Source organism: Pleurodeles waltl, chromosome 6 (assembly GCF_031143425.1).
Source record: "Pleurodeles waltl isolate 20211129_DDA chromosome 6, aPleWal1.hap1.20221129, whole genome shotgun sequence".
In the NCBI taxonomy this organism is placed as follows: Eukaryota; Metazoa; Chordata; class Amphibia; order Caudata; family Salamandridae; genus Pleurodeles; species Pleurodeles waltl.
The window spans coordinates 322,840,278-322,855,355 of NC_090445.1; the positions used below are offsets into that span (position 1 = coordinate 322,840,278).

General features: G+C 42.7%; 1 protein-coding gene across 2 annotated transcripts in view; it reads left to right on the forward strand.

Moving 5' to 3' along the window:
* The window catches only part of RABGGTA (Rab geranylgeranyltransferase subunit alpha), a 316,511-nt gene that overhangs the window by 84,839 nt on the left and 216,594 nt on the right, over positions 1 to 15,078 (forward strand). For both annotated transcript variants that reach the window (XM_069238152.1, XM_069238151.1), the window contains 3 exons: positions 4,479 to 4,666; positions 5,025 to 5,222; positions 5,962 to 6,045. In XM_069238152.1, coding sequence (XP_069094253.1) covers positions 4,479 to 4,666; positions 5,025 to 5,222; positions 5,962 to 6,045 — 470 coding nt within the window. The remainder of the gene's footprint in view (positions 1 to 4,478; positions 4,667 to 5,024; positions 5,223 to 5,961; positions 6,046 to 15,078) is intronic.

The following is a 15,078-nucleotide window of genomic DNA, read 5'->3' on the forward strand; positions in this document are numbered from 1 at the left end:
TACGCTTTTCCCCCTCTCCCTCTTCTTCCATATCTAGTAAACAAATTGAGTCAAAACAAACTCAAACTCATACTAATAGCACCTACATGGGCAAGACAACCTTGGTATACAACACTACTAGACCTGTCAGTAGTGCCTCATGTCAAACTACCCAACAGACCAGATCTATTAACACAGCACAAACAACAGATCAGGCATCCAAACCCAGCATCGCTGAATCTAGCAATTTGGCTCCTGAAATCCTAGAATTTGGACACTTAAACCTCACACAAGAATGTATGGAGGTCATAAAACAAGCTAGAAGGCCATCCACTAGACACTGCTATGCAAGTAAATGGAAAAGATTTGTTTGCTACTGCCATAATAATCAAGTTCAACCATTACATGCATCTCCAACGGATGTAGTAGGATACTTACTACATTTGCAGAAATCAAATCTGGCCTTCTCTTCCATAAAGATACATCTCGCAGCAATATCTGCATACCTGCAGATTACTCATTCAACTTCACTGTTTAGAATACCTGTCATTAAAGCATTTATGGAAGGCCTAAAGAGAATTATACCACCAAGAACACCACCTGTTCCTTCATGGAACCTCAACATTGTCTTAACAAGACTCATGGGTCCACCTTTCGAACCCATGCATTCTTGCGAAATACAATACCTAACGTGGAAAGTTGCATTTCTCATTGCCATTACATCTCTAAGAAGAGTAAGTGAAATTCAGGCGTTTACTATACAGGAACCATTTATTCAAATACACAAAAATAAGGTAGTTCTAAGAACCAATCCAAAATTCTTACCAAAAGTTATCTCACCGTTCCACTTAAATCAAACAGTAGAACTACCAGTGTTCTTTCCACAGCCAGACTCAATAGCTGAAAGGGCACTACATACATTAGACATCAAAAGAGCACTAATGTACTAAATTGACAGAACAAAACTAATTAGAAAAACAAAACAACTATTTATTGCATTTCAAAAACCTCATACAGGAAACCCAATATCAAAACAAGGTATAGCCAGATGGATAGTTAAGTGCATCCAAACCTGCTACCTTAAAGCAAAGAGAGAGCTGCCTATTACACCAAAGGCACACTCAACCAGAAAGAAAGGCGCTACCATGGCCTTCCTAGGAAATATTCCAATGAACGAAATATGTAAGGCAGCAACATGGTCTACGCCTCACACATTTACTAAGCACTACTGTGTAGACGTGCTATCTGCACAACAAGCCACAGTAGGTCAAGCTGTACTAAGAACTTTATTTCAAACTACTTCCACTCCTACAGGCTGAACCACCGCTTTTGGGGAGATAACTGCTTACTAGTCTATGCACAGCATGTGTATCTGCAGCTACACATGCCACCGAACGGAAAATGTCACTTACCCAGTGTACATCTGTTCGTGGCATTAGTCGCTGCAGATTCACATGCGCCCACCCGCCTCCCCGGGAGCCTGTAGCCGTTTGGAAGTAATCTCAAACATTTGTACATTTGTAAATATATTACCTTAACCTTTATTTTGTACATACTTATTCATTCCATTGCATGGGCACTATTACTAACATACACAACTCCTACCTCACCCTCTGCGGGGAAAACAATCTAAGATGGAGTCGACGCCCATGCGCAATGGAAACAAAGGAGGAGGAGTCCCTCAGTCTCGTGACTCGAAAAGACTTCTTCGAAGAAAAACAACTTGTAACACTCCGACCCAACACCAGACGGCGGACTATGCACAGCATGTGAATCTGCAGCGACTAATGCCACGAACAGATGTACACTGGGTAAGTGACATTTTCCCTATCCTGTCAGAACATTTTCCCCTGGCCACTCTAAAGGATGTCATTCCCCTACTACAAAACAAGATTACATGACAGCGCTAGATCTAAAAGACGTTTACTTTCACATTCCCATACATCCAGCTCACCACAAGTATTTAAGGTTCGTAATATCAGGTAAGTAGTACCAATTCAAGGTGCTACCCTTTGGAGTAACAACAGCACCAAGAGTGTTCACAAAATGTCTAGCTGTAGTAGCAGCATACCACAGAAGAGAACTCATACATATCTTCTCTTATCTAGACGATTGGTTAAGAAAATCTAGCACCATTTTAAAATGCCAACAACATACACAGTACACACATGAGGGTTCACAATCATTTACCAGAAATATCCTCTTCCGCCAGAAAAAAATTCAACCTTACCTAGGTGCAATTCTGAATCAGTATTAGCCTACCCAAATCCACAACGGATACAAGCCTTTCACTACCTCATATCACAAATGCAGATGAATCAAACTTACACAGTAAGCTTTGTCATGAAACTATTGGGAATGATGGAATCATGCACAGCGATAGTACCAAATGCGAGGCTAAACATGAGACCCCTGCAACAGTGTCTCTCACAACACATCACAAGCTTCCAAACACACCAGACCTGTTAACTCAAAAAAGCGGTCAAATCAGGCATCCCAATCCCAGTGTGCTCAACTTGATGATTTGGCGCCTGAAGTCATAGAATTTGGATACCTACAGCTTCCATTAGAATGTATGGGCGTTCTCAAACAAGCACGTAAACCAACAAGCAGACAGTGCTATGCAAATAAATGAAACCGTTTGTATACTACTGTCAACCTAAAAATATAGATCCACTGAAAGCATCAGTACGAGATATTGTGTGTTTTTTGCTTTATTTACAAAAAGCAAATCTTGCCTATTCCTCTATTAAGATTCATCTAACAGCCATATCAGCCTACCTACAAAATACACAACATATCTCTCTGTTTAGAGTTCCTGTCATAAAAGCATTTATGGAAGGACTTAAACGCATTATTCTACCCAGAATTCCACCAGCTCCTGCATGGGATCTTAATATTCTACTCAAAAGACTTATGGGTCCCCCATTCGAAACCATGCACTCTTGTGCTGTTCAGTTTCTAACACGGAAGGTTGCTTTCTTGGTAGCAATTACTTCCTTGAGAAGAGTAAGTGAAATTCAGGCATTTACTCTAGAAGTACCTTTCTTCCAGGTACACAAACACAAAGCAGTACTTAGAACAAATCCAAAATCTTTGCCTAAAGTGGTTTCACCTTTTCACATTAATCAGTCAGTGGGATTGACAGTCTTCTTTTAACAACCAGACTCTCCTGCTGAAAGAGCTCTCCACACTGTTGATCTCAAAAGAGCTCAAATGTATCATGTAGACAGAACACTGGACTTTATGAAAACTAAACAACTTTTTGTTGCTTTCCAACAACCTCATAAAGGTAATCCCTTTTCAAAACAAGGATTAGCTAGATGAATTGTAAAATGTATTCAAACATGCTACCTCAAAGCAAAAAGGCACCTATTAATAACTCCAAAAGCACATTCCTCTAGGAAAAAGGGTGCCTCCATGGCAGTCTGAGGAAATATACCAATGGCAGATATATGCAAAGCAGCCACATGGTCGACACCACATACATTCAAGAAGCATTACTGTGTGGATGTGTTATCTAAACAACAAGCCAATGTTGGACAAGCAGTGCTAAAAACACTATTTCAAACTACTTCAACTCCTATGGGCTAACTACTGCCTACTTGGGAGTAGAACTGCTTTTTATTCTATGCACAGCATGTGTATCTGCAGCTACACATGCCATTGAACGGAAACTTTCACCTACCCAGTGTACATCTGTTTGTGGCATATGGTGCTGCAGATTCACATGTGCCCTCCATCCTCCCCGGGAGCCTGTAGTCGTTGTAGTACTTATTTGTACATATGTATATACATTTGCATGGACATCTTATTTACTTTTTATACATCTGGAAGCTGCCAAAATGTTGGACTTGGGGCTTATGAAGAGATCTTTTAGTCCTTGGTTTAGTCCCTTGGTGATAGGACCAAAGCAAGCGTCTACTGACTTGCGGTTCTTTGTAGACTGCCAAGGCCTCTGTCTAACAATGTTCTCTAAGTCTTCATTTCTGCTCCCAGTATAAGATATTACAGACTAGAAAATCTGTCTATTAATCTGACGTTAACTGCTAATGTTGAGGCTTAAACCTGCTTTGTATGCGCATTCTGAGTCTCCTGTAATCATTTTAGTTCAATTGAAAGGTGATTGAGTATGCACTATGCAGACTGACAGTGGAAGAAAAGTCGTACAGTGACACTAACCCTCAGTCAATCGAAGAAGCAATGAACATGCATTTAGGCTGCCATAGTTGCTCACCAGATCTACGTTGCTTCAACTGACCTACAGGTGCAAACTTTGCATCTTAGGTCAGAATCCTAGTCTGACTTTCATTCTTCTAATGTTGATGAAATAAATACTTTTAAGCTTAGGAGTTTTGTTTTGTTACAGGCTTTCTGGAGTGAAGGTTGAGTTCTATTTAACACAGGTCCTTGTCTTTAAGAAGCTGTTGACTTGTTGATATATTTGTTGTTGTAAAAAGTAAACGAGTTGTGTTTTTTGCATTTGTCTCCTTCAATAGGTCCAAAGAGGAGCTGATTTTATTGTATAAAGGGGAGTTGCAGTTCCTGGAGTCATGTCTGCGAGTCAACCCCAAGTCTTATGGCACATGGCACCACCGCACCTGGGTGATGGAACGGACCCCTGAGCCAGACTGGGGTCGTGAACTGCAGCTCTGTAACAAATTCCTAGACACAGATGAGAGGAACTGTGAGTCAATGAAAAGTGCTGCAAGGGAGTTAGGGAATGTGTAAAGTAATCAGGGGGTCATGGGTCGGTTTGATTGAGCAAGGCTATGCCTGGACCAAGTTAGTTGAGCTGAAAGAGGGGCTGAGAGTATTCTAAGGATTGAAGTGCATGTTCAACTACACAGATCAGAGTGGCTTGAGGGTGTAGGACCTCAGTAGCTTGAGATGTTGTCATATGGCTATTTTCAGGGAAGACTGAAGATAGTGGAGGAAAATAAAGGTTGCCTGTGGAGTATTAAGGTGGTGTAAGGACACAAAGGAATGGGAATTACTGCACTGGTATACATAGTGCTTTATTAACGCTGTCCTGTTTCTCTTAGTCCATTGCTGGGACTACCGAAGATTTGTTGTGAGTCATTCTCATGTCCTGGCAAAGGAGGAGCTTGAATTCACTCACAGCCTCATCACTAAGAACTTCTCCAACTACTCTTCCTGGCATTACCGCAGCAAATTACTCCCTCAGATCTACCCTGACCCTCAGCGTCAGGGACGAGTCACAGAGGAGATACTGCTGAAAGGTGAGGGTCAAAGTATGTGGCAGAGGTCACAAATAAAGACTTCAAAAAGTGAGAATGACTGGGTCTGTGATCAAAGAAGAGATCTTGGTGACGTGTCTCACCTGGAAGCACTCCAACCACCTTTAATCACTTTCAGTTGCAATGCTGGGCTCTTGCATGCCTTTCAGTCTTTCTGGTCTTACATTAGCATTATTGACTAGGTAATTATGTATTTAGACGTTTGTCTGCCACATTACATTTGTGTTCATTCTGTGGCTTAGTAGTCCATATACAAATACATTTTAGTCATTGTAGGTCACATGAAAGCACATTTAAGTACAACTTCTAATGCGTATTTCAGTCTTATCTGTTTGGAGCTTATTAGAGGAGTGCAACAATGCTGTTTTCGATGCTGCTTAATTTTCATAGCATACTGCTTGTGTATTTATTCAGTAACAGTTTTTGTATAAAGAGGTACCCCTACCCCACCTGCTCCGGTATGCTGCCACTAGGCACTTGGAAGCCAAATTGGAAATCTTGCTTGGGAATGTTTAAGTCAGGCAGACATCTGGGAGTGGGTACTAAGCACATTTGTTTGTGCAGTGTTAGATACACTGAATGAAGGTGGAAACATGGGGAAGTAAAAACTTGTTGGAGGCAGAGATTTGCTGTTAATACTTGAATTGGCAGTTTAATCTTGGACTTACTGCTTCTTTTCTACCCCTTTTCTCGCCCATTGAAACTCCACTCACCTACAAAGAACTTGAAATGGTGCAGAATGCCTTTTTCACGGACCCCAATGACCAAAGTGCCTGGTTCTATCATCGCTGGCTCCTGGGCAGAGGTAAGACTTCACGGTTTACATATTAACAGCCACAGTTCATGTATCTGTAAAGCTCCTCCTTTGTCTAATATGGACTTTTTTTAGTCATTTAAGTAGGGGGAATACCTTGGCTTTGCATTTGGAAAAAGATGTACACATCCATAATATAACTCAATCTTGTAATATGATGCTTGTATAAATCCTATTCCATGGGCAGCCCACAGGCAGGAAGGCCTCTGAATGTTTTGGCACATCCACAAAGTCACAAATTGGTGGGTACTGCCAAACATTTTTCCGAACTGTTCCAGCTCTGGTAAAGATCAGAGGTTTACTTTTGTCACGGGCATGAGCAAAACTATTTCCAGGGTGAGCATGGGCAGGGAATCACCTCAAGTTAGTTGGAAATTAAGGGAAGAGGCTTTGCCTTTAGAGGGGGAGAAGAGGGAATTATTTTCCGGAGGCATATCTGCATGAGCAATTGAGCTTGTGGCTAGTCCTTCATATGGTCATGGGTAGAACTTCAGAGGAGTACTTGTTGTGGTGCAGATTTCTCTTATTTTTGTGAATTAGTCCTTCAGTGTCTCTGACCCCAGCATGTTGTTTCAGGAGAGGAAACAAACCTACCTTCAATTGCCAGAACAGTGCCTATGTCAAGGCAAAGTGACCTTTTTGTTTTTTTACCTTTTAATAAAAGGACAAAATATCGGAAATTATATGGGGAATAAAAATTATTTTAAAACCAGATGGATCAGCGTTACAGATCAACCGTTTATTAGTTTCCCTCTTTGAAAGACAAATAATGGAAGGACAACGCATTCTGCTTTGCAATAAAATAAAATTGCATTGTACTTCACAGCAATAAAGGTGCTCACAGGTCTAGAAAGGAAGCGTGACACATGGAATCTTTTAAATGTTTTTGAAATTCTCCTTGGAATTTTTTCGCAATTATCTTTGAAAATATTTTAAGATAGAAAGAAGGGGGAGAAGAACATCTTACAAGAGTCCATCATTTTAGTCAGAGGCAGTATTTGCTGTTGATTGGATGGTTTCACTGGTGAAGAATCTTTGGCACGGAACATAGATTTCATCCTGGCAACAGGAATTAAGTCTTTGACAGGCAATTTACAGACTAATGTATCAGTAGTTGTAAATAATGTAACAATTATAAAGTTTACTGCCACTGGTTTGTAGCTTTGAGCACTGGAAATAACTGATTTCAGATGTCTAACAAAATAGAGCATACTTGGAAAAGGTGAGAGCATCTTTTCTGCCTGTGTTACTGCTGGTTTATTAAAGGCTGCCACTTGGATGGCAGGCACAGGTTTAGTGTTACCCCAAAGCAATCCTTACAGTAATCCACTGCTTTTTCTTCCTCTCTGACATATCCCCATACTTTTAAATTTCCCTTTAATAACACTGTATTTGCATCATTGTTTTTAGAACAACATGCTCACTTTTGTTTGAAGAGTGGGAAGATGAAAGAAAGTGTGCTTGGAATTCTCTGGTTGTTTCCATACACCTCTGCCCTTCCCCCTTTTTTGTGCTTCCAACACGGTTCAACAACCAAATCGTAAATGTGTACTTTTGTTGTAAAAGTGTAACAGCAGGGTGCATGGCCAACCAACATGGGTGAGTGGAGGTGAACCACCTAAGCTCCCCTGCAATCCGGTTCAATATAGAAGCGACAGGGGACTTGACAGTCCAGTTTGTTGGATTCTACATGCATTGTGACCAGTGGGGCAGGAGGGAAGACGGCACACTCTTGCAGACCACCACATACCCTGCGCTATTCTAATCCTTCAATCCTTACCCACTCTTGGCCCCAGACCGCTCGCCTTGGCCTCCAGCCACAGCTTACATGCCTCTGAAAAAGACTCGGCAGAACAGAGTATTCAGTTACTTCCAACCAACAGCAACTAGAGAAGTGTTCCCTCCCATTCTGGGAGCTGGTGCCATGGCGCTAACCAAGGAAGACCTCTTGGCCTCACTACAAGACTGAGAGAGGGATTGAAAGCGGACCTGTCCCACTCCCTAGACATTCTTAACACACAGCTCTTGACACTACAATATGATGTGGACTCAGTAGGTGTACGCACCCTGGACTTGGAAACTCAATGCCAATTCCTAGAGCAATGAGTGGAATGACTGGAAGGTTCCTCTGCACAACTTCAGGACCAGCTGTAAGTCACACTCTTAAAATGCAAAGACTTAGACAACTGTTCCAGACGGGGTAACATTCGCTTACAGAATCTGGAGTAAGGAGTAGAGAGCCCTGACTTAAAAGCATTTGTGGTGGGCTTGTTCTCTGAGCGTCTTGGAGATAACCAGGCCAAAGTCCAAATCAAATGTGTTTACCGAGTGAGCACACCCAGATCTAGTGAGGGTAAACGACCCTGGGATGTCCTCACCAAGCTACACTCCTTTAAGGTGAAGGAAGCAATTGTGCGAGCTGCAAGGAAAAAGGACTCTGTCTCCTTCCAAGGGGCGACATGCTTTCTGTTTCAAGACAGCACTGTCCACCTTGGCCCGACGACTCCAATTTCACCCAGTTACCGAACAGATGAATCAAGACCACATTGAATACAGGTGGACCTATCCTTTTAGCCTCACATTTGATTTACAAACTACTTTACGGAAGTGACGATGCTGTTGGGCCTACTATCCCTGGATGGCAGAGATGATGAGAGGCCCAAGAGAGATCACCTTCAAGTTTGATGTCAGGAGCAGAAATAGCTCAATGGCTAGCACAGAGATCATTGAAACGACAAGGAGAGTGCTGGGCTAAGACAGACTCGCAATCCCCGCCTTAACAGCCGCACATCTGCCTATTCAAGACTCAGATTGAGATATGCTTTGAACTGTTTAGCTCACCGATTCAGTGACTCCCCTTGTGAGATGATGCTCTATGTTCACTCCTAATCCCTGCAAGCTGTACTTGAAAGTGGCCGGTGGTCCCTTGAGAAAAGGGTACCCTATCTTCTGAATGTGATGTCTATTACTGCTACTTTGCCTCATTTTCAGCTGCATGTTGATAGAATGCCATACGCGGTGTGACCTGTACATGTGCACCAATGGGAGCTAAAACTGGCTTATATCATAGTTTGGGAAATAAGTTCTCATTGTTCTTGTTTGTTTTTTCTGTTTGAGTGAGTGGTGCTTTTTGATTTGTGTTGTGGGGTGGAGACCCAAGACTCACAGACGATCACCTATCTGTCTGTAGAAGAAGGGCAATGGTCGGACGGCAGGGAGTGGGGTCTTACAACTGAAGCCATTTCTCAAATGTACACGTAAACTATCATCATGGTGTTGACAATGTTAACATGGAACGTTAAGGGACTGAACTCTCCCACCAAGTGCCACAAACTGTGGAAATACATTCTAGATAGAAGGCTTGATATAATAGCTTTGCAAGAGACACACCTCAAAAGAAATGAGGACCATAGAATACACTGTAAAGCATATCCCTCGATAAATAAATCCTCTGTCCTCACAAAGCATAATGGGGTAGCCCTTCTTTTTCATTTGTCACTTAAATTCCAAATGACTGGCTATAAATTGGATAAAGAAGGGAGAATATTGTTGGTGAAAGGGAACATAGCAGATCAAACCTGTAGTATAGCTACAGTCTATGCTCCCAATAATGCCCAGGCTGCCTTTCTTCGATCTTGTCTCCCTCTTTTGGGTGAATTCGCTAAGGGGGCGATAATCTTGATGGCAGACTTTAACCTGATATGGCACCCAGATCTAGACAGCACCCATCCGCATCGCACTGTCACCAGGAACTTTCTTAAAGCCCTGAAACAAACATTTTGCTCCACAGCCCTTATAGATACTTTGACGACCACCCATCCAGAGGCTCGCAACTATACCTTCTTCTCCCACTCGCACCACACATACTCACGCATTGATCATATTTTCGTGAGCCAGTCCTATACTACTTTCCGAAATCCATCTCGTAGCCCTCTCAGACCACGCGCGTGTCACTTTGACATTGTAGTAGACTCCCCCCTACACCTAAATATCATAGGTGGTTATAAGAGATGTCTCTTTTGAGATGAACTGCGTGAAGCCATCAGGGACATCTTTAGTGTGAACAGCCCCCGGAATACTGACTTATCTAATACATGGGATGCATTTAAAGCTGCTCTAAGGAGGGGGGAATGCAATTCACTCCTGGCTACTTTAACCAAACAAAAACATGAGATAGGTTAACACTATATAAGGAACTGCAGAGTGGGCCCACAAAGACAGCCCCTCCCTACTTCTGCAACGAAAAGTCACCACACTGAAGTGCAAGCTAAATGCAATTTATACAAATAGGGTGGGATTCACTCTGCTATGTCTCAAAATTGTGAAATATGATCAGGGGGATAAAGTGGGACCCCGCTTGGCTCACTAATCAAACATTAGAAGAAATGCATTGGTCACATCCATCTAGAGAGAGGGAGAGTGTCAACATCAGATGCTGACAAAGCTGCGGCCTTCCAAGACTTCATCAAATGTATGCAACTGAGCCATGTAGGACAACCGACCAACAAAAATACTTAAATGATATAACTGTCCGTAAGTGACTGAGGACCAAATTGAGATCCTGGGCCGTCCGATCAGGGAGAATGAGGTCCAGGCTGCCATCTTTCCCCTAAAACGTAATAAATCATCCGGGCCTGATGACTTCACGGCCCAATTTTATAAAACTTTTAACTCTGACTTGGTACGCTACCACACTAAACTGCTTAATCACATAGCTACCTCTTGAGGAGCTCTCACTTCAGTTGTGCCAAAGCCAGGGATGGATCCACCCCAATGTTATTCATATAGGCCCATCGCCTTACTAAACTTGGATGCTAAATTATATACACCAAGATTCTGGTGTCAAGACATTATGCCGGATCTAATCCACCCAGATCAGTCCGGTTCTTTAAGGGGAGACAAACACATGATAATCTGAGGAGGGTGAACCATCTGGTCGAAAGGGCCATAAGAAAAAGCCTACCAGCAGTCCTTCTGACTCTGGATTAGCCCTTCCTTTTTCTCTCACACTGCAAATTTGGAATGTGACAATAATTTATTATCACAGTCTAGGCCAATTATGCACATCTGCTTTTGTGAGTAATAGTAAATGGTGTGGGCTCCGACCTCTTTAAATTAGAGCGATGAACTTGTAAAAGGTGCCCTTTCTCACTGCTCCTTTTTGCCCTCAGTATAGAGCCGCTGGCAGCTAAGGTGAGAGAGGAGAAAGATATTCATGGCCTTCCCTTTGGACTCATTAACCACAAAATGTCACTATTCGCATATGATGTGCTGCTCTCCCTGACTTCGCTCGTGACCTCTCTACTGGCCTTACAAATCAAATTAGTCCTTTTTGAAAAAGTAGGGGCTACTGTATTATTCTTCATAAATCCTTCATTCTGAACTTGACTCTCCTCCCTCGGAGATGGAGACGCTGGGGAGCAGTACCCCTTACCAATGGGCCAAAAAAGAACTCACATACTTAGGGATTAAAATCACCCTTAAGCTATCTGACCTGTAGAGAATCAACTACCCCCGTCACTTCAGCAGCTCAAAGTAGACCTTAAAAGATGGGCACCTGTGTACTTATCACAGTTGGGCTGCCTCCAAGCAATTAAAATGACATAGAAACTGTGGTAAGACTACCTGTTCCAGGGCCTTCCAATTGAAGTAGACCGCAGAATCTTTACAAAACTCTCTTCTCTGGTGACCACCTTTATCTGCCAAAATTGCAGTGCCAGAATATACTTATGCCTTATAAAGTATTGCGCTTGCCAAGAGAGGCGGAAGGGTTGGTTCTTCTAGACGTCCCCTCTTATTGCAAAGCAGCAGAGTGAAGGGTGATCTCTGAATGGTCTCTGAGGGAATCAGATAAACACTGGCTCCATTTGCACCGGACGGTGGTGGGTAGATATATATGGGACTTGCTATGGAAACCTAAAGCAGACCTGACCCCCCCACCCCAATGCATACATCAGCACATCTACAAAAACAACCCTTAAAGCTTGGGATGCTGTGAATCATTCCTCAGCCTGGACTGCGATCCCCTCCTCGTTCACCCCAGTCCATTTTCATCTGGCCTTTGACCCGGCGCTTAATCCAGGCCCTTTCGACCCCTGGAGGGATGGTGGGTGCTTCACCATTTCGGAATTACTTCATGAGTGGGATATTCTTACCTTTGAAAACTGCCAACAACACTTTGGCCTCCCCACTGGGAAGTATGACTATACACAATCGAAACAATGGGTCCTCCACCCAGACGTTGCCACAAGAGAACTCTCCCCTATTGAAAAACTGGTACACATACAAAGGGGGGGCTAAGGTTGCCATTTCTTTATATCCTTTTAATTGATACATCCCCAAAGATTCGACCACAGCACATAGACTTCTTTTCCACTTTGGTGGGGGATAAGGTCTCCGAGGACCAATGGTGGAAATTATAGCATGACATGCCAAGGTTTAATAACTCTATGGAGGTGAGAGACGCCCACTACAAATCGTTGATGGCTGGTACCTCCTCTCTACTAAACTCAAAAATGGTGGGACTGTCCTATAATTCACCTGTTCTGGTCAGAAATATTAGCATAACTTAAAGATAAACTGGGTTACTCGATCCCCTCTACACCGATTGTGTGACAAACCTCTTAAACGCCAATCCTTAGGCGACCACTCAATCATGTGCTATGCCTAGGGGCGGCCAAGACAACATTGGCAGCCTTCTGGAAGAAAACGCCTCCTTCGATCACACAATGACATGCCCTATTGTGGCAAGCCTGGACAATGGAAAGAATGGCTGACATAGACCTGGATAACTTCAAAAACCTTGAATATATCTGGGGCCCTCTTGTGAACTTCTCCATTGTCCTTCTGCTCATGGCTTGCCCCACACGAACATGGGCACTTCATGTTTTCTAAATAAAATACCATACCAAATTGCTGAAGGGCATGAACCTGCTTGAGACCTTTGAGGGGGGGTTCCCTTGGGTCGGGTTAACCCATTCTCATCTCACTAATAGTTTATAGTATACAGGGGTTTTCTGGGAGTAGGAGAGGTTCATTGTTCGGTACTGATTAAGCCACTTTGTTGTCAGTGTTATCACTGGAACTTTTGATCACAACAGCAGATGTCAATACATTCTGGAAGCTCTTTGTCTCAATAGCATTCAATTGTATGCTGCTAATGGTCTTGCTATTTATTGATGAAGCAGTATATTGCTATGTCCTGTTACAACTCAGTAAAGAAAATGTGAATAAAAGTGTTACAGCCCCCCCCCCCCGACCCAGGTAAAATATTGAAATAAAAACATAATATAACTTTTTCCAGCTATTGTCAAGGTAAGAATTAATACTGTTTAGGACACGGAGATCCATCATTCCCTTCAAGACAATCCTCAAAGTAAAGGCACTCCCTCTTTCTTCGTGCAGATTTTAACCACTGCTAATCCATTCTCTGGTTTTCTTCTGTCACTATGAGAAAATAAGGAAAACCTAACCATCTGTGTCATTACCTCTCCATACAATTTGAACATTCAATAGAATGCAACTCAATTTCTATGAACTATGTATAAAGATAAGCATGTTATCATGTTCTTACAACCATCCTCTTCACAATCGCAAGATCTTCTGGGCAGGACATATGTATTGCTGTTCTTTCCTGGATGGGATAATCCTCTCATCCATGTTCTAAAGAGAAAGGAAACTTTACTTTGTGAATATTTATATTCTGTGTCAGGACTGAAGGCTCAATGTTTTTGCAAGTTTTACGGTTTACTTACCACTAGGGCTGCCACCCCCATCAAAGGTTTGAAATAAAACTTCTTGAAGGTAGAATCCGATTACCAATAAATCGCATTGAGGATGTCTTCCAAGCAGCTACCCAAAGAGAAATCCTTGAGGTCATGGCCCCTCTTGTGAAATGTGCCCTGAAAATAGACTTATCACTACCTACTTCCTACATTACCCTCCGAAGCCATCAAGCAATGGTAGGGAGTGAGACTGGTTTAAACAATTTCATTATTGCTATAAGAAATTGTGACATACCTGGAGGTCTTATTTCATCAGTCATAGATTCATGAAGTCTGATAAGTCTCACCACACACAACTTAGGTGTTAAGGCAAAGCTGGGTACTGCACCACCCTTGTGTGGGAATGGGTGCTTCTGGAAACCATAGACGAAAACCCCTCCAGAGTAAATATCCTGAGAGAGATATCAAATGCTGTCACATCTGACACCCTTCTACAGAAAATGAGGCTTAACAAATGTGTTAACTTTTTTGTGAAACAAAAAACTGGTTATCCTGCCATGAGTCTAGTAGTCAAAGTACTACATTTATGTCCTGCAGTTTGTGACTGTTTGACTAATGGGGAGCATAGGCAGCCAGACGTCAGTCAAAAGCCTGAATACTAGCAAGTGTTCCCCTGCCAGAATATCTTTGAAACTAAAATGGCCCACTGAAATGGCTGATCTGCAGGCATTAATTGTATGATAGGCCAGAACTACTACCACCACCAACTCTGATAGAAAATTCAATATAGTATACAAACTACATCTGCCCACAGGGTCAAAACCTGTCCCAGATTCCAACTTGACTACAAGCTGAGCTTTAATTTTTGGCGGTAGAACAAGCCCATGCTCTCCATAGGAGACTAGAAGGCTGCTGCAATAAGCCTGAGGCATCCCGGCATCCCCTGTAATTCTCCAATCTGTCAATGTACAGGTTCCTTCCTGCACCATTTGATTTGAGTTGCCGTGAACATCCCTCAGAAAGTTTTGAGTCCAGGGAAGTAGGATTGGATAGTCCATAGAAAGTTCCAAACAAACTGGAAACCTTTTTGCATTCTCAAACAGTATCAGCAACAACATCTCCGCTCTTTGTCTCCTCACCAGCACTATCAGACTTGTGATCATTGAGAACAAAGGGAAGTTATACCTGAGCTCCTGACTCCAGTCCTGTAGGAATGCGCCCATCGCTTCTGCCAAGGGGTCCGGACACCATCTAATGAAACTGTGAACCTGGTAATCCAGGCGGGAGGGAACCTCACTTC